The sequence below is a fragment of the Hyperolius riggenbachi genome, unplaced genomic scaffold (genome assembly GCF_040937935.1).
Source record: "Hyperolius riggenbachi isolate aHypRig1 unplaced genomic scaffold, aHypRig1.pri scaffold_146, whole genome shotgun sequence".
Classification (NCBI taxonomy): domain Eukaryota; kingdom Metazoa; phylum Chordata; class Amphibia; order Anura; family Hyperoliidae; genus Hyperolius; species Hyperolius riggenbachi.
In genome coordinates, this window is record NW_027152360.1 from 107,503 (window position 1) to 128,226 (window position 20,724).

The window sequence follows — 20,724 nt, forward strand, 5'->3', positions numbered from 1 at the left end:
ACATCTTTCTTCAACCCAGATAACTATAAAAGTGTATATTTATCAGACAGTAAAATATATATATATATCTACATACCCACGCTTACGTGTTGCTACACATATAATTCAGCAGACCTGATCTCAGTGGGCAATTTTCAGGGTACAAGTCTCCTATTTTTGGTACCTTGGTCTTTAGTAGATTCAAGTTGGCCATAGTTGTCTTGCTAAGCTTTGCTAGAGTATTATATTTTGTCCTATCCTGACTATGAGTATAATTGCTGAGTGTCCATATGTGTGATTAGCAGAGTCCGTCTAGTATGGTTAAATCTTTGAAAGAGTATCTATGACTTCAGTTGCTATTAGTTACATCTTTTTCTGCTCTGATTTGTAGGGTGTCTGTATAGATATTTACCATTACTGTGGTAAAAAGGTCAATTAGTTAACATTCCCTTCCCTTGTTAAATCAGAGTTGTATCTGTTTGTCTGAGCAAGCATAACAGGCTTCGGTCGGTATGATTGGTGTGATGGACTACAATTTCACAGCAACACAGTTGCCTTGAGCAACCGGATTGGTATATTTAATATGGGATAATTGGAAGGCCAGATATGTTGATGGTCTCATGTAACCTTGTTCCCTAAGTCTCCTGCTGTGATCTGTGCATTCCTTCTCACAAATACGTCCTGTACTGAGGCCTGTAGCTATGTTTTGATTTGTTTGGTGAGTTCTGGCAGTACTCCTGTATTTCTGATCTCAGCCTCTGTACTCTGGGCATTAAGGCCTGAGTATGATTGTATTTGGGTTGGTGTCCACCCCCTGGGTTAACAGGAGTGTGTGACTCTGAGTAAAGGACGCAGAGATAGCTTGGAGTACAGTGGCTGATGGAAGTTGAGTGGCCTGCCATGCCTCACATACGGTTTGTGAACTAAATTGTAGAGTCAAAACAACCTCTCCCAAATATAGCCACCTTATGCCTGTGTTAGTTGCTATCATAAGGGTTTTTGACCTTGGCCTACCTAAGGCCTAGTATTTAGAAAAGCCTTTTTCTAGACAGGAGCAGATGGAAGCTTCTCTTGGAGGAAGTGCTGATATAAGGCAGTTTCTTTCTTGTATTGATCTAGGGGAAGTGTTCATGCCGCAGGCTAGGTTATACGCATGAGTGTACCCTCGCCTGCGGTACACATAAGATTTTTGTTGTATTACATCAGGAAAGAAAGGTGTTCTTAGGTCTGATCTGCATCAGGAAAAATAATTGTTGGGTTTTTTCCTGAGGTACTTTCTGATTTAGTTCTTTCATGGTTAGTTTGAGTTGGTTGACCATTGTTTAAATGGTTGTTCAAGATCAGTTTGCTATTCATGTATTTGTGCTAGAGTTAATTTTGCAAACAACTTTTCATGTTATGTCCATTATCTCATTGGGAGACTGTGGCCAGAATCTTGCCCACTGATACAGTAGTTCTGTATAAGGCTAAATAATTGACATTGATATGATTATCTTTTTTCATAAAGATACAATTAGATTGGCATCCCCCAGGATACTAATCCTTGGGGGACGCTACCAGCATAGTCTGTGTAGCCATTTTTCCTTTGGAAAATGTCTAAAAAGGAGGGAATTGTAAGGAATTTTAAGCATAAGCATAAGTATATACACTGTCAGCAGCCATTTTGTCTCTTCTGCAGCCATCTTAGAATCCATGTATAATATAGTGAGTTTCTAACTAGCTAAGAGCTTGAAGACTGTAGCTGTCATGCAAGACTGCTTTGTTACTTCTGCTTTCCTGACCTATTTTTGCCATCGGCCGAATAAAACCGAGAGTAACTTCTAACTGTCAATAGCACCTGCTAGATATGTCATGGGTTATGCTGGGAAAGTCCTCTCATGTATTATGTAAATCTTGTAACATGTAAATCGGGGCTGGAATTTCTATGTCTATTGAGTTTGCGCAGGATGTACAAAATTGTGTATAAATAATGATCAAAGGCAATACATTTTCAATCTGTTTATCAGTCACAACCTGTGTGTGTGTCTCTTATTGTGGCTGACCAGATTCAAAGCCAGTACTGGTAAAGAAATCACAGAGTATTATTTCTAGGTCATCCTCGAGAGTCCAGTGAGTCTGTAAAGTGACCAGTCCTTACACCCACCTCGGGTCCCCTTTAATTATTCTTGCATCAGAGAGTGTCTCCCTTGTTTTCCTTGCTATAAAGTGTTAACTCCAGGCCTCTGATAGGTTACATTTTGCAACAAACTCATAAGGCTGAGCTTGTGACCCTGATCATACCAGGATGAAGATATACATTCTGTTTGTAGTAAACATAGTGTATTCACCTTTAATGATCTACTGACGAGGGTTGGAAGTGGCCAAGTGGCAGAGCCAGGCTGACTTGGATATCAACCTCCTAGTGTATGATGTTATGATGTACACAAGAGACTGATTTGTAAGTAGAATTTTAACTGTGTGTGAGAATTTATTTTTTTTTTAAGTTACACAATGAGATGTTGCTCTCTGTTTCTTAGCAATACGGTCAGTTGAGCTAAACTAAAGGAGTTGTGGGTAGTTTACTATGAAATTTGTGTCTGAACTATGCTTGTAGAGAATTTGTGTAGAATAATTAAGCTCTTGAAGACATGTCTCCTAGTGAGAATAGTGTAATGTGCTCATCATCTGAATTTCATGGGACTTTTGGGTACTCTATCCCTACTGTATGCATTAGCGCCAACATCACATTGGCCTCAATTCACTAAGCTTTATCGAACACTTTATCGAACATTTGATAATTTACCTAACGAGTAAAATCTAATTTTGAATTCACTAAGGTGTTATAGATTTATTGAATGTTTTATCGATAAAACGTTCAATAAATCTATAACACCTTAGTGAATTCAAAATTAGATTTTACTCATGAGGTAAAATATCAAACGCTCGATAAAGTGTTTGATACAGCTTAGTGAATTTAGGCCATTGTGTTTTTTTTTTTTTATCTCAGTTAGTAGAGAGGCGCTCTGGACTTCTGGATAATTTATCATCGGATTTGAAATAGCCATGTAATTTTTGACTTTTATGTTTTTAAAGTCATTGGGAACCGCTTTAAAAAAACAAAAGTCAGATACTTACCTAAGGAGAGGGAAGGCTCTGAGTCCTAAAGCGGAATATAACCCAGTATTTCTTCTTTACTCTAAAAAATTACTTACAGCATATTTTATGCAACCAGCATTTTTTTTGTGTGCTAGACCAGCATTTGAAGGGTTACACACACAGCTTGAAAGTTCAGTGCATTGAAATCTGGATGCATCTGAAGTTGTAGATAATGTTATCTTGTGTTTACTTAAATGTATCAAGTGAGGAATGTGACACATTCTCTGACTGTGGAGAAGCTGCTGGAGACAGAGATAAACTGAAAGCATGTCTACCTTCAATACATAATGAATTAAACCAGTTATTAATAAAATGCAAAGTCAGCTCACAAAGCAAAAACCTGTACTTTTAGGAACCTACAATTTCTAAATGAATAATAATACTTATGCACAAATGCAAATATGATAACCATATGGCATATAAAAAGTAGGAAAACATGTTTTTATTGAATATTATGTCAGGGTTTTACACCGCTCTAATGAGCCTTCCCTCTCCTCTCCCGGTGCCCATTCCAGCTCAGGATCCCCCGTAGCAGCATTCAACCAATTTGGTCAAATGTTGCTATCTCCGCTGCTGAAGGCAGGTTTTGGAAGTCTTCGAGAGCCCGAGTGCTCCAGAAGATGGGCCACTCCATACTGCGCATGTGCGAGTGCCCTCTAACGCTAATCGCTCGTGCGCAGTATGGGGCCTGTCTTTGGGAGGACTCGGCTCCCGAAGACTTCCGAAGTCCCCCGCAGCAGGGAATTTGAACGGAGGATCCTGAGCTGCACTGAGGGCACCGGGAGAGGAGAGGAAAGGCTCATTAGGACACAGAACCTTCCCTCTCCTTAGATAAGCATCTGACTTTTGTTTTTTTACAGCGGGTCACAATTACTTTATTTATATTTATGTATATGTAACTACTTGGGAGTTTGTTGCATGTAGTGAGTGCTCACAAATCGATTTAGCCCCTTCCTAGCCCATTATTGCGTCACCTATACCAAACCTTAAGATGCAGCCACACCTTCAATACCTGTTGCCCATAGCGATAAGATACTATTTATTAATTTTATCACTGTTTTTCTGTTCAGTGTTATTTCACACTTCCCTACAAATTCTGTAAGAAATTAGGAATTTAAACTCACCTGTTCTGTTGCATGCAGCATCTGATATGTCTTGAACGATGTCACTTAGCCCTTCAAATTTTTCAACAAAGAACCATTTTCCTTTGGTCCCTGCCATTGTTCTCAGCTCATCCATATTTGCCTGATCAATTCCAACTGCTAACATGGTAATGCCAGCATCTTCAAGGCCCCTAGATGTTTCATTAAGATTCATGCGATCATGAGATTCACCGTCCGTTATAACAATCAGAATTTGAGGGACCCCAGAACGATGACGACTGCCGTGTCTCTGTGTGAAAAAGCTGCTGGAAAATTTTAAAGCCTCTGAAGTATATGTATTGCCACCTAACAGCTGATCATCTTGGATAGCTTTTATGATGCTCTGTTTGTTCTGGTATTGGTTGAGATAGAATAATGTTTCTGGATTGTCTGAGTACTTTAGAGCTCCAAACTGAACTGTTTGTGGACCAACATCTGATTTGCTCACCACAGAGATGACAAAGTCTTTTATTATACTATATTTGTTACCTATACTGCCAGATGAGTCAATAACAAAGACAATATCGGCCACCTGTATTCTGCATTCTATGACAAAGAAGAGATCAGTTAGAACATCGAAGAAGGAATGCTGAAAAAAAGTCATTGTTTTCATGCAAGTTTAAATTAAACATGAAGTAATACCATAGTTTAAATAAATAGGAACTCCAAGTTAAATATGCAAACTGTTCTTACATCACAGTATCACTGAGTTTTGATAATACCAGGCGCAGGAAGTACCATTTTGCTAGTCTGGTGCTTGTTTCTTTTTTTTGTTTGTTTGTTTGTTGACCCGATGGCTATGGGAACTATACAGAACTTTTTCTTACTTGTTTTTCTAGTATTGATGTTTACAGGCATGTTTAATAGTTCAATTTGTTTTGTGAATCAATCTCATAATCTCTAGATCTGAATGAAACCCAATGTTAATGTTCTTCAGAGGCATGCCAACATCACTATATACTGGGAATCTTAATTTTTAAAATGGCACCTGCTGCTCACCCTCTAATAATTATAATAATTCCAGTTTTTGTTTAGCACTTTTCTCCTGTCGGACTCAAAGCGCTTGCGGGGCTGCCACTAGAGCACACTCAGTAGGCAGTAGCAGTGTCTTGCCCAAATAACTCCTTACTCCTTACCTAGGTGCTGGCTTACTGAACAGGAAGAGCTGAGATTCCAACTGGTCTCCTGTGTTAGAGGCAGAGCCCTTAACCATTACACCAGCCAGCCACTGTGACTTATCTAGTGTTAATGTTTATGGATTTCATCTAATGTAGTATATTCAGAGATGGATTAAGATGTAATGGGGCAATAGCCAAGGTAGTAGTTTTGGGGCCTCCTTGTGGTCCTTTTGGTAAGCTGAAGTGGAGAGAGGTCAAAGAAGGTGGCAAGTGGGGCTCCTTGACGCCCCCTGGGCCTCAAGCACTTGCCTAGGTTGCCTGGAGGATGATCCTGCTCTAGGTATACCATATATACTCAAGTATAAGCTGAGTTTTTGAGCCCAAAAAAGTGGCCCAAAAGTGGGGGTCTCGGCTTATTTTTGAGTCTCTAACAAACAGCAACCCCCCCAAGTGCACCCCCACCTGCCACAGGCTCATCGGAGCTGAGCGGTGATGGCTTTTGTGAGTAAAGATTAATTTTCTGTGTGCCGCTGTCCCATCCCGTCCAAGCAGAGCAGAGCGAAGCAGCATGTATAGTGTGCTATGGTGAGCAGCCGGTAAGCCTGGCCGCATTGCTCCCACCTGTTGTCTGCTGCCCGGGTCTCGATATGTATGGTGGCTGCTTCCTCCTGAGTGTCTCCGCTATTCCTCTGTCCCCTCATGTCGCTTTCCCCCGCTGTCAGTGCCTCGGAGCTCGGTCACACAGCATGGGCAAAGGAATCCTCTGTAAACTGTTCGTTGTAGTCTAATTGCTATGACTCCTGCAGTGGCAGATTGGCTCCACTAGAAGGAGCCATAGGAGTAAGACTACACTATGACCAGCAGTTTACAGAGGATTCCTTGCCCCTTTCTATGTGACCCGAGCTCGAGGCACTGACAGCGGGGGAAAGCGACATGAGGGGACAGAGGAATAGCGGAGACACTCAGGAGGAAGCAGCCACCATACATATCGAGACCCGGGCAGCAGACAACAGGTGGGAGCAATGCAGCCAGGCTTCAGCTCAGATGCCGCCGGCTGCTCACCATAGCACACTATACATGCTGCTTCACTCTGCTCTGCTTGGAGGGATGGGACAGCGGCACACAGAAAATCAATCTTTACTCACAAAATCCGTCACCGCTCAGCTCCAGGTGGTGGTGCACCTTATTACACTGCCAATCAGAAAGCGGACCTGAACTCAGAATTTCCTCTCTGCTCTAAAGGATAAGCAACAGCATAATAACCTTTAAAGAAAAGCATTTCTTTACAGTATTTCAGCTGATACAAATCCCTCAATAAGTCTGCAGTGTGTCTACTTCCTGTTTTCGTGGAAGCAGACATAGGGTTGTTTTTCGAAGGGGATAGGAGGCGCCCATATAGTGTGTTTGGTGTTCCCTTTATACAAAGAGACTCCACTTGATGAATGGTTAAGAGGGTTTATTTAGCACAATAGACAACGCGTTTCGCGGTCCAAGCCGCTTCCTCAGGTCAATTACAGGTGCTTTTAAAATAAATAGGTGAAATCAATAAAAACAATAAAAGAAAACATAATAAAAAACACAATAATGAAGGCGCTCAGAGTTGTGAAACATAGGTGCTGACATATGGTAATATAGATGTTCTTAAAATAATAATAAATTAAGTTATAGCAACAGACTGTTAGAATCCATGGGATCCAATACTGGGTCATAGTAGTATGCATATAAAAGAGAACAAGAAATAATAATACCGATACAGAGGTTAATTGGTACACGTTAACTAGAACGCTATCTAATGGTGTAATAGGTGGTAGTAGAAGGGAGTATGTATATAGATTCTAGGTAGTGGTGGGATCTATGTCAGAGGTAAGATGTGTGTATGAAGGTAAGTTTCGTGAAGAGCTAAAGGTCTGGATGATCTAGGGGGGGGGGGGGGGGGGGTTTGGGAACGGGGAGAAGATGAACTAATGCATAGTAGGAAAACTATATATGTATATGTATAGATCACAGGAGAGGGGGGGGGGGGGGGGCGGGGTTTGGGATATACTAGTATGCTCGATAATGGTGTGGGGGAAGCTGTTCCCAGTGTAGCTGAGGGTCCAACCAGATAAGGTCGTTATGGGGGTCTATGGTGTGTGTGGGGACGCCCCAGTGATGGGTCCTATTGAGATGTACAGGGAGGCCAAGGCTAGTATAGGGTGAGCCAGAAGGGTCACCTGGGACAGAATTTATATATACTCTTAGGGTGGTATTAGTAAGCAGGAAGGGTCGCCCAGGACTGGTACTAAGTATCCTTTTTGGGTGGGTCTCAATATGAGCCTTTGTGTGGGAATCTGTGATGTAATATATGCAGATAGTTAGGTCCGAGTGGGGACCCCATGTGGGTATCTGGAGGCATCTTACCTTGTGGGAGAGCCCGGAGAGCCTGAGCACCAAGCCGATGGCCTGATTGATAAGGGTTTAAATGTGTATCGGTTCCGGAAGTGGAGCGGACCAGGCGGGGGGCGTGTGCTCCACTTCCGGAACCGATACACATTTAAACCCTTATCAATCAGGCCATCGGCTTGGCGCTCAGGCTCTCCGGGCTCTCCCACAAGGTAAGATGCCTCCAGATACCCACATGGGGTCCCCACTCGGACCTAACTATCTGCATATATTACATCACAGATTCCCACACAAAGGCTCATATTGAGACCCACCCAAAAAGGATACTTAGTACCAGTCCTGGGCGACCCTTCCTGCTTACTAATACCACCCTAAGAGTATATATAAATTCTGTCCCAGGTGACCCTTCTGGCTCACCCTATACTAGCCTTGGCCTCCCTGTACATCTCAATAGGACCCATCACTGGGGCGTCCCCACACGCACCATAGACCCCCATAACGACCTTATCTGGTTGGACCCTCAGCTACACTGGGAACAGCTTCCCCCACACCATTATCGAGCATACTAGTATATCCCAAACCCCGCCCCCCCCTCTCCTGTGGTCTATACATATACATATATAGTTTTCCTACTATGCATTAGTTCATCTTCTCCCCGTTCCCAAACCCCCCCCCCCCCCCCCTAGATCATCCAGACCTTTAGCTCTTCACGAAACTTACCTTCATACACACATCTTACCTCTGACATAGATCCCACCACTACCTAGAATCTATATACATACTCCCTTCTACTACCACCTATTACACCATTAGATAGCGTTCTAGTTAACGTGTACCAATTAACCTCTGTATCGGTATTATTATTTCTTGTTCTCTTTTATATGCATACTACTATGACCCAGTATTGGATCCCATGGATTCTAACAGTCTGTTGCTATAACTTAATTTATTATTATTTTAAGAACATCTATATTACCATATGTCAGCACCTATGTTTCACAACTCTGAGCGCCTTCATTATTGTGTTTTTTATTATGTTTTCTTTTATTGTTTTTATTGATTTCACCTATTTATTTTAAAAGCACCTGTAATTGACCTGAGGAAGCGGCTTGGACCGCGAAACGCGTTGTCTATTGTGCTAAATAAACCCTCTTAACCATTCATCAAGTGGAGTCTCTTTGTATAAAGGGAACACCAAACACACTATACGGGCGCCTCCTATCCCCTTCGAAAAACAATCTTGTATTACCCCACGTGTGGGGTCCTTCACAACTAACAAGAAGTGAAGCCTTTTTCCAAGGAGCAGCGACCGAGCATTACAAAGACCGAGTGGGGACGGGACTTCCCTACACGCCTGTACAAGTGGTTGCCTTATAGCAACCTACACTTGTGAGTATATTTACTCTTAATTTTAATTCCTTTATCTGAAGGTAATACACCATAAGGGCTCCTGGTACCCCTGCGGGTTTTTTCTTTTTTCTTTTTTCCACAACTGACCAGACATAGGGTTAACATCCAGTGCTTTCAAATGAGGGTGAATTTCTCTGTTTTCCTTCTGTCATGCGCAAGAGTTCAGGTCCACTTTCAGCTTATTTCTGCAATCAGACTATTGAGACTCACCAGTAGCTGCTGCATTTCCTACCCCCGGCTTATACTCGCGTCAGTCATTTTTCCCAGAATTTTAAGGTAAAATTTGGGAGGTCGGTTTATACTCGGGTCAGCTTATACTCGAGTATATACGGTATTTTAATTCTGCTATTAGGATACATAGCAATAAATGAAGTATGATAAATTAATGTAATAGATAAAGTAGTTCTTGTTTTAAACCTCTTATTCTCCTTCCTAAAGGTGGCAACACACAATACAATAAAAATATTACATTTTACTGTTTTTCAGGTGTATAGGAAAATTGAAAGTTGTTTTTTTTTTTTTTTTTTGAGAGAGAGAGAGAGAGAGAGAGAGAGGTCATTTCCTTTTTTTTCTATATCATTTGTTCGGGGGTGTTAGAAAATTGAATGAATGATGTAGATTGTCAATTTCTTGGTTTATAGACCTAAGCAATTTTTCAGAGTTTTCAGAGACATTTGTTCAATGTTTCAAAAGTTAAAATGAATTGAAAAAAAATCCTAATTCGGGAATCGAAAAGAAATATAAAAAATTGTATGGTGCGTGTGGTCACCTTTAAACTTCTGTGCTCTGAACATTTTATATTTGTTATTTATACTGACCATCTTTATTAGTGCAAATTTCAGTTATCAGATCATCTTCTATTTTCTCTAAAATGTCAAAATTCTCCAGATAATGAACTCTGTCTTCTGATCCACTAATTTCCAACAGCTGAGATTTGTTTGCATTGAAAATGCCTACAGAGATAATGACTATACCACTGTTCCTTAGAGATTCCGCTGGAGTTTTCACCACATCATCTGCTGCTCCATCTGTTATCAATATCAGGACTTTTTTAACTTTTGGTCTAGCTCCTTTCTCTTCTGTGAAGTAGTCAGCTATGAATGTCAAGGCTTTACCAGTTTCTGTGTTTTTGTTCATGTGTATCATGTTATCTACAGCATTCCAGATGATCTCCTTTGTTCCATTCTTATTTAGTTTGAGCTCCTCCTTGACATCACCACTGAATTGGACTATTCCAAATTGTACTTTGTCTTCTATAACTTCTGTCCTGTTCACCAAATTTTTCATAAATGTCTTCATTTTGGCAAAATTTTCTGCTCCTATACTTCCAGAGCTGTCCACAAGGAACATTACATCTGCTGCTACCATTTCACACACTACGAAAAAGAAAGAATGTTATGTCTACTTCACAGTTAATGTACAAGTTAATGATAACAGGAAAGTAAATATTCATATTATGATAAATCTGTGGTCCACAATAAAGACAAGACATGTAACATTTATATTTTGCGCTTTTCTCCTGGCTGACTCAAAGCGCTTCAGGGCTGCCGCCACTTAGGTTGTGCTTCACAGGTGACCTGGCTCATTAGGGATCTTTGCTCAAAGACTCCTTACTGTGTTACATACTGTCTTGAGTCCGTTTTTTGAACCATGGTCAATTGCTCAAATCCTACATAAAAGGCAACAGCCTTACCAGTATGCTATCCTGCTGATGCACTTTGTTTCACTGGAAATAATTGGCCTGCAAGGTGGTGATATGGTGGATAGTGTCAGCTCTTTACTCACGATACTTACAACTTTTTGACTTCCTGTAAATATCACTGAGAACAGGAAGTGAGCAGAAATGTCTTCAATGGATATGTGGATGGTGATAATAAAACTGTAAATAATAAAACAAACCCTGCTGATTGCCAGAAGCAATTAAGAAAAAAAGGAGACCCTAAAGGGGAACTTTACTGAAAGATAGTAGTAGGGGGAAAAAACAATAATTTGCAAAGTAAGAAGGTAAAAAATAGACGATAGATCAATAAATGATTGATTCTCGCAGTGTAATTCATCAGCCTGTGTTTCATCATCTTTCCTACTGGCAGACATGATCTATAAACATACCCACTAACAATGTGATAGGCTAAAACATTGTTTTTGTTTTATACATATATGCACAGAGGTAGATACTGCTTGGTTGGTAGTTGGAAACAGCTGTTATTTTCCACAATGCAACAAGGTTCAAAAATAGGAAACTGTCATGACCATGGTCCTGACATCACACTGTGGGAGGGCGTTTCACCGCAATATCAGCCACACAAACTCCCCCCAATGATTTGTTTGAGAAGAGGAAAATATTTCTTGTGGGAAAGGGGGTATTGCCTAATTGGGATGAAGTTCAATCTTTGGTTAAAGTTCTTCTTTAAGACCTTATCGACATTATTTCATTTACATTTCATAACAAAAGTCATTTTTCTGCAATTTCAATGGCTTGCATGAAATCTAATCCACAACTGAATTGGGTATCGTTATTTATTCATCTTTCATCCCCTTCACCCCTTCTAGATGTTGCCTTATTTGTCCTATGACTGCCCATTTGTATGATTAGAGTTTCAAAGATGCATTTAGGAAAGTCCTGGATATTGTGCCTGGATTATTTTATTTATACAGCGCCAACATATTCTGTGGCGCTGTACAATGTAAGAAAACAAACAAGGGATACATAATGATACAGACAATGATATACATCAAATATGAACACTGGTACAAAATACAGAACAGGTGATTACAATAGCAAAATTAACATGATGACTAAAATGTATAAATGTATAACAGAGTGCAAGCAATTAAAATAACATTCCATGACACAAAAGGGTGAGAGCCCTGCCCTTGTGAGCTTACAATCTAAAGCACAGTCAAATCCGGCCTGTGGGCCAAATCTGGCCCTCAGAGCCATCACATTTGGCCCTCTGGTAGTTTCCTCACTTTGCATTATGTTTGGCCCACTCTAGTCCTCCAGAAAATCTATATTGGAGGTGAAGCCCTAGATCACATGGGAAGCCATATGGGGAAGGGAGGGGGAAGCACTAGACACAAGGGAACTGCATATGGGAAGGAGGGAGGGGGTCATGAGACACCAGGGAGCTGTATAGAGGAGGGAGGGAAGTAGTTGTATAGGGGAAGGAGGGGGCCACTAGACACCGGGGGACTGTATAGGGGAGGGAGGACCAGTAAACACCAGAGAACTGTATGGAGGAGTGGTCACTAGACACCAGAGAACCGTACAGGGAAGGTGGGGTCACTAGACACCAGGGAACTCTATAGGGTATGGAAGGGAGTTATTAGACACCAGGGAACATTATAAGGTGCCCTGGTGTCTAATAGCCACTAGACCAGGGGTAGGGTACCTATGGCTTGGGAGCCAGATGTAGTTCTTTTGATGGCTACATCTGGCTCTCAGACAAATCAGTAGGGGTTGATTCAATAAGCTACACTGCTCAAGCAGCACAGCTTAGTGTGGCAGCCCAAGTAAAATTTTCAAAGTAGGCACGCTACTGCTGTATCATGCACTACAAACTTACTTGCGCTCCCCCAAAGTCTCTGTCAACTCCAGTGACTTTGTAGGACAAGATCCCCACACTTTGATTGGCCCAATAGGCTGCCTGTCACTTGACAGGCAGCCTATTGGGCCAAAGTGTGGGGATCTCATCCTACAAAGTGAATCAACCCCCAAATGAGCTAGCTAATTGTACAAGCCGGTATTTCTCCTGTCTGGCTCTAGGGAAAATTACTGATGTTGCTGAAACCCAAGAGAAGTTGGAGACCTGTCTGACACTTCCCCTGCCTGGCGGATCAACTGTCTACACATCACCATGGCACAAAGGACAGGAGCCCTCTGCTGCACATGCGCACTGTCCTAGTTTGAAACATATTGTACGGCTCTCACAGAAATTTCAAAATATGTGGCGTTTATGGCTCTCTCATCCAAAAAGGTTCCTGACCCCTGCAATAGACATTGATATTGTCCCAAGATTTGGTCCCAGAGTTCAATGTCGGCTCACTTTGTATTTTAGTTTGACACCCCTAATCTAAAGGAATGGGGTGGAAACAAGAGGTGGGGGCAGTATACAGAATATGTACAGGCATTAGGTTATTTAGTTAGGAGTAAATGTAGATGCGAGGTTGAAGGGTGCATGGCCTAAGCTAGAGAGTATGCTTGTTGGAAAAGGTGGGTTTTGAGGGAGCGTTTAAAGATTTCAAAGGTGGCAGAGTGGCGAATGTGCTGTGGAAGGGCATTCCAGAGGAGGATAAATGAATACTGCAGCAGTAACTGAATGCTTGCATGTTATAGAACAGGGCCCTCACCCAAGTGCAATACTGAATTCCATTACAATGTTATTTGCAAAGAATGGTCCATATGTAATTAACTTTTCTCATGAGTTTTTTTCTATATAATATTTTAACACCTTCTTCTCAATAGAATGCCTTTTAAAACCACCAGCAAACAAGAAAATACCCCAAATAATTTTGATAGCACCTTTTCACTTGCTTTTTGGTATTTTTCCTATTGCAAAGTGCTGAAAAGTTTTTTTAAAGAGAAGAGGAAAAATTAGCTAAACTTTGACCATGGTTAGACAAAAAGGCTTATGAACAGTATATTGTACTTCAGAACTATATTTTATGGTTCAGCTTTGGATTTGCACTTCATCAAGCAGGAAACCGCAAAGTTTTTGACTCCTCTTCATAAATCTGAAAACAAGGATCCAGTTTGGAGGATACATACTGTATACCAGGTAAAAAACAAACTCCTTTCTTCACCCTTAAAGTTAAGGAATGCGCAGGCCTGGGAGTTAATATGTCAAGCCCTGCCATGATCATGTGTTCAATAATAAACATGGGAATATATTTTAATTTTCAACTTCATTTGGGCCTCACATTCTGCACACTGCTTTCAGCTGTGGCTGAGACTTATTTTATCATGTGTGAAAAAGTAATTTTAAGTAAACTACCCTATGCAACAACTAGGCCTTCCCCTAGACCTTACCCCGTAACCAACATTTAACCTGGGGTTGACCTGTTAACATAATTGAATATCAATCTATTCACTAAACCAAATTTCTAACCTAATCAAACATCTTAAATTAACTCTAAGGAGCATATTTATCATTTTTTGTTTATTCATCAGTATTCCAGATGCACTATACTCTCCGATCTCAAGTTTCTTTCATCACATGATGCCAAGTAACCAGTGACTGGGTGAGGGTTCCGCAGGGAATCCGCATCAGCACCAGCTAGTGGAGAGTGGCTGGATACACTGCTATTAACTGCAAAGGTACTCGTGTGAATAAACAGGTACTTAAAATTGCATAATGAAATGTTTATTTATAAATTTAATCAATTTTAAATATGCCCTAAACTTGAGTCATAAGTAATAATATATTACTGATGCATGTTTTCACTTATATATGTTTACTTTACAAGTAAAGCCCAACACACACCTTCAATTGTGATTGGCCAATCACTGACTAATTTTACCACCTTCATGTAGTACATGGGTAAACATTTATTGAATACTATACTACTGTAACCGATTGTGTAGGTATACTACATGCAGGTGGTAAAATTTGTCAGTTAGTGATTGGCCAATCATAATTGAGAATGTGTACCAGCCTTAAGCAAGTGCGTCCCCACTCCCTTTTCTAAGTAATCTCATTTTACCCTGTACTCTCCTCCATACCGGAGGTCATTAGGTGAGAATATGTCTGGTAACATGATGCCAAGAAACAACACATCATCAGTAAACATAATCCTGACCCAAAGCACTGTGCCCACCCATTTTTAGGCAAACAATAGCAAGCTTCTCTGGGGTCCAGTGAACTCCAACACATCATTCAGAATAACCGCTTTTTTGCCATTTACATTATTGAGAATCAGAAGCTTTAGCTTCCACTTGATGGTAAAGAGGCTTGTACTGTTTTGAAGACCTTACTTTCTACACTTTTCAGCCAATTAAAAGAATAGACAAAATGAGGATCTGGGTGAACCTGTACAAAAAAAAAAAAAAAAAACGCCTACTGTTGAAATGACTGGAAGTGACTTTTCACTTTAAGGCAATGTTGGAAGACCAAAAATATATAAATGGGAAGCCAATTTTTTAATAACACTGAAAAACATAATGGAATGTGCACATATTTTTACAATCATACTTTACCTTTGTCAGAGCAAATTTGTTGGGCTATCACATTTTTTATGTCTTTCAAGCCATCAAAGTTGTACACATAATGGACCTGTTTAGGATCTCCAGCAATCTCCTCCAGCTGAGTCTGGTTAGCTTCTTTAACTCCAATGGCATACACACTGACTTTGTCTCTTCTGAGTATCTGAGCAGCTTCCTTCACACTGTCCTGTGATTCACCATCTGTAAGGACAATTAGATACACAGGGACTTTTTCAGCTCTTGCATGTTGAGGGTCCATTATTAATTTATGGGTGAAATTAATAGCTGCTCCAGTGTTAGTGCCTCCTCCTATCTGTCTGATGTTTTGTAGAGCCAGTTTCAAATTGGTTTTGCTGTATTCTTTATCAATACTAAATTCCAGCCGACTGTCCTGAGCATATTGTACTGCTCCAACCCGAACTTTCTCAGGTCCTATGTCATACATTTCCACCAGATCCACCAAAAATGTTTTCATTGCAATAAAGTCTGCAGGATAAATACTTCCAGAGCCATCGATGAGAAAATGGATATCAGCTAATTCTGTGTTCAGGCATCCTGAAAAATATTCAAGTATTTATAGTTATGGACAAATAAACTGCATCATAAGTACTAGATCAGTGGTGCCCATTGGGTAGATCGCAATCTACCAGTAGATCACGAAGGACTTCATGGTAGATCCTGACCGCACTACATTTTCCATTCTATGGGCTTGATTCACTATGCGGTGCTAACCTACTTAGCACGTCTAAAGTCCTTAGGTGCGCTAACCAGGGTGCTAAGTAGGTTAGCACCGGTTTTCTCAATCAGATCGCGCGCTAAGTACCGCGCACAAAGTCCTATGCGAGTGCTAAGTCCCATAGGCTTTAATGGGCACTTCGCGCGGAGCGCCCTGCGCTCTGTGCAGTGCGTGCGTAAAGTTTTGCGCACATAACTTTGCGCGCGATGCGGTTTGCGCACAAATCAGCGCGCGAAAAGCTCATTTAGACATGCTACGGGGGTTTTCACAGGCGTGTTAGCACCGCTTTGTGAATCAAGCCCTATATATACGTTACGGCCAAAACCAGAAATGCAATTTGCAATTTGCAATTTGCAAAATGGCCAAAGTCAGTCGGCCAAAGTCCAAAATGCACAAATCCCATAACATCCCGGGTCCTGTACAGCACTATGACTGGCACTCGGAACTTCCTCTGTGCTCTGAAAGATACACAACAGCATAATAACTTTTACAGTAAAAATGTATTTGTTACAGCTGATACAAATCCTGCAACAAATCAGCAGTGTGTCTACGTCCCATTTTCATGGAAGCAGACATGTTAACATCCTGTGCTTTCAAATTAGCTGTTCTGCCGTGGCAGTCAGGTGAAACGGAAGAGATCAAATTACAGTGGTGATTAGTCACAGATGGGGGGGGCTGCATGGATGGGGGGATTTGCTGGGCACTTTTCATGGCTGGGGGTGCTTTGCTAGGCACTTTGCATGGCTGGGGGGGGATTTGCTGGGCACTTTGCATGGCTGGGGGGCATTTGCTGGGCGCTTTGCATGGCTGGGGGGCATTTGCTGGGCGCTTTGCATGGCTGGTGGGCATTTGCTGGGCGCTTTGCATGGCTGGGGGGCATTTGCTGGGTGTTTTGCATGGCTGGGGGGCATTTGCTGGGCGCTTTTCATGGCTGGGGGTGCTTTGCTAGGCGCTTTGCATGGCTGGGGGGGGGGGGGGAATTTGCTGGGCACTTTGCATGGCTGGGGGGCATTTGCTGGGCACTTTGCATGGCTGGGGGGCATTTGCTGGGCGCTTTTCATGGCTGGGGGTGCTTTGCTAGGTGCTTTGCATGGCCGGGGGGGCATTTGCTGGGCACTTTGCATGGCTGGGGGGCATTTGCTGGGCGCTTTTCATGGCTGGGGGTGCTTTGCTAGGCGCTTTGCATGGCTGGGGGGGGGGGGGGAATTTGCTGGGCACTTTGCATGGCTGGGGGGCATTTGCTGGGCACTTTGCATGGCTGGGGGGCATTTGCTGGGCGCTTTTCATGGCTGGGGGTGCTTTGCTAGGTGCTTTGCATGGCCGGGGGGGCATTTGCTGGGCACTTTGCATGGCTGGGGGGCATTTGCTGGGCGCTTTGCATTGCAGGGGGGCATTTGCTGGGAGCTTTGCATGGCTGAGGGGGCATTTGCTGGGTGCTTTGCATGGCTGGGGGGCTTTTCTGGGTTCTTTGCATGTGGGGGCTGCGTGCGCTAACTTACAGACCTCAGATCAGGGCGACCAGAGAGGCAGAGAGAGGCAGAGCAGCGCGCCTACAACCCGCCTGGACCCGTACACTTCACATGCGGAAGTGATCAATGACGTCACTTTGACATGAAAGTGGTCGCGTCCTGCGGGTCGCATGTGAGCCGATATGCCTCTCTCCGCCTCTCCAGTCCGGTTGCCCTGATGTGAGGTCTGAGAAGTGCAGGCAGTGCACTTAGCCACAACGCGTTCTGGCCAGCCAAAGTCCACAATTAAAGTCTATTTCTCACATTGGCCGCATCAGCCGGCCACTTCTAGATTTGACCGGCCAGAAACCGAGGTGTTCAGACTTTGGGTTCTGGCTGTAACATATACAATTGTGCTCCTAAAATTGAACCTAGGTAGATCAATTTGACTTGCTAATCGTTAAGTAGCTCACAAGCCAAAACAGTTTGGGCACCTCTGCACTAGATGAACTTGCAAAGGCATGAATTGCTATTTTTTCTTTTCAATTCACCTTTTACATGCAACTGGACACTCTAACCACTGATGGCTTTGTTGTCTTTATGAAGTTACCCTCATACCTAACAATCTAGCTATTTCAACATTTTGTTTTCTAACAAAAAAGTTTTGTATTGTACATGTATTGAACATTTTCCGGTACATAACAAAACAATGGTTGTATCTAACAGTGAATATATCACATGGCAAAATACTTTATTTGGCTACTGGGTGGGGGGATCATTTCCAGATAAGATTGAAAAAAAGAAGGGGTGGGAGCTTGACACTTAGGGCAAGTATCGGGCACTTCCATGTTGTTGTGTTATGTTTTGAAACTCAATAAAAAGATTTTCAAAAACCAAAAACTATTAGGAACTTCATTATTCATTTTATGCAGCCTAGAGGGGTCAGGTAGGATTGATTTAGAATGCAAAGCTGTGTAAGCCTTTTGCGTAAACTGGGTGTAGTTCGCTTGGCTATTGATAGCGCTTCATTCCATTCTTCATCACCTAGGTCGCTAATCGGGGGTGTCCATTTAGCTTTAGATTAATATATGTTGTCAAGAGCAACGTGTTCAATCAGAGCTTTGTAGATGTTACCACTGAAGCGTTTAACTGGGCCATCTTTAAAAATCTAGCACAGGAGAGTTATGTTGGACCACAGAGGTGCTGGCAAACTGGGAATGCATGGCATGTAAAAGTTGCAAACATCTAAATCTTTGAGTAGCAGGGCCTGAGTATTGACCTATAAAATCATCAAAAGCATCACTCTTCCACTTTTGACAATGTGGCCAAGAAACACAATCCCTTTGTTGATTAAAAAATGAGCATCTGGTAGTGGTAGTAGTTCAGCTAAAGTGGAGTTATCTCAGAGTGTAGTGTAGTAGTTTAATCCCTTCAATTTCAGATAGGTAATCAATTATTTCCATATTGCTATTGCCTGGTGCACTATTGTATGTTGTTGCCTGCATCTAGATGGCAACTCCGCAGAACATCTAATGCAAAGGTATCATTCCCTATTTCGAGTGGACAGCCATAGGCAAAAGGAGGTTAGGATGAGACCACCCATCTCCTTGGGGTTCTGAAGCAGCAGGTATTTGAGCTTTATCCTACAAGCTTTCCAGACAAAACTAATTACCAGTCATTTTAAGTTTTTTTTTTAACCCATTAGCACATTCAAATGAATTATCTTATTTGAGATAGTGCACTGATTTTGACCTTAGCCATCAGAACTCATTGTGCTGTAAATTCTTGGAATGCTTTGATGTCTCTCTGCTAGCAGAGGATATAGAAACTAAAAGCAGAAGTCATCTGTTATTGTTTCACACCGCCCCCTAGTGACAAGTGGCCAGAAATACACATTAAAGCAGTACTTAGTGGTAGCAAGGAAATGTAGTAATAGTAGGAAATGTAGCAGTAGCAAGGAAATGTAACAAATAAGAAATAAAAAATGTGCTAAAATAAATTTGCCTGGAGCACTTGCAAGTCTCTAAATACATTGACTGCTAAAGGGTTAAATAAACCATGGGGGATGTAGACCAGAGAATGATGCAAAACATACAGAATTTTAGGTAGTGATATTATGTTAACCACATGAATTCTTCCTGCCACTGACAGAGGAAGCTTGGCCCATCTTTTGAATTTTTCAGTGATGTAGGTAAGGAGGGAGACGGCCTTTTGTGTAAGGGATGCTTGTGGGTCTCTATGAATCTGAGCTCCCAAGCTATTTATCCATTTCAGCATTTAAATGGAACTTGTAGCTTGCATGAACACATTTTAGTAATGCTTGATAACTTTTTTTTTTTTTTTTTAAATACAAAGCAGATTGAAGTGCACCATACTATACACGCCTTGTATTGTCTATGGTTATGAAACCATGATGTACCCTTAACATGGAATAAAGGGTACATCATACCCTTTATTATACAAACATTACACTTGCGTTTGCATCATCTGGTCCTATCCTGGCCAAAGTAAAACCATCTGACCTTGCTGACCAAAGTAAATGAAAAATTTAAAAAATATCCATCAAGTAAACCATGATAAGGTCTGCATATGTCAAAGTAAAATTCTTATTTTTCAGACAACTCTACTTTTGTTTTTCAAAGGCTGCTATCTAGCTCCTGGTTATATGCACCATGCATGTGCCAGTGCTCGAGACAGTTAGTAATCCGGGCACTGCCAAAAGCCAGAGCCCAAATAAAAAAACAAAAAACAAAAAAACATAATTTGTCCGCCAGCAATAACTCAATAACTGGAAACCAAATTATGGCTTACACCAATGAAGGGGCGAATAGTAATTAAAGTCGCCAAGAAATTTTCCACAGCAGGGTAAGCTGTTTTTTGGCTTCACTCGGCATCCAAATCTCCCAGCGCCTTTATTACATGCACACACCAGTGCTCCCTCTCTCTAAATGTGTGTACTATAGCTAACTGTAATCTGCTGCTTGGCTTCTGTTCCCAACCCTTTTTCTAGTGTGCTTGGCTTCTGTGAGGCAGACCTTTGACCTGATTCAGTTACAGTTATGGCCAGCAGTAAGGTCTAACAATAGCCTATTAGCATGTGACTGGTTTTTTTTTGGCTTGATTTAATACAAATAGTAGCAAAGTAGAGGCTTTTTGCCTCTGGTGTTGGGGC

The 20,724-nt window shown here is 41.7% G+C and overlaps 1 protein-coding gene across 1 annotated transcript in view; it reads right to left on the minus strand.

Moving 5' to 3' along the window:
* Positions 1-20,724, minus strand: part of LOC137543662 (collagen alpha-6(VI) chain-like) — a gene marked incomplete at its 3' end in the record, with an annotated part of 216,497 nt that overhangs the window by 103,132 nt on the left and 92,641 nt on the right. The window contains exons 6-8 of the mRNA XM_068264789.1: positions 15,363-15,923; positions 9,985-10,542; positions 4,239-4,802 (exon numbers count right to left, since the gene is read on the minus strand). Of these exons, the coding sequence (XP_068120890.1) occupies positions 4,239-4,802; positions 9,985-10,542; positions 15,363-15,923 (1,683 nt within the window). The remainder of the gene's footprint in view (positions 1-4,238; positions 4,803-9,984; positions 10,543-15,362; positions 15,924-20,724) is intronic.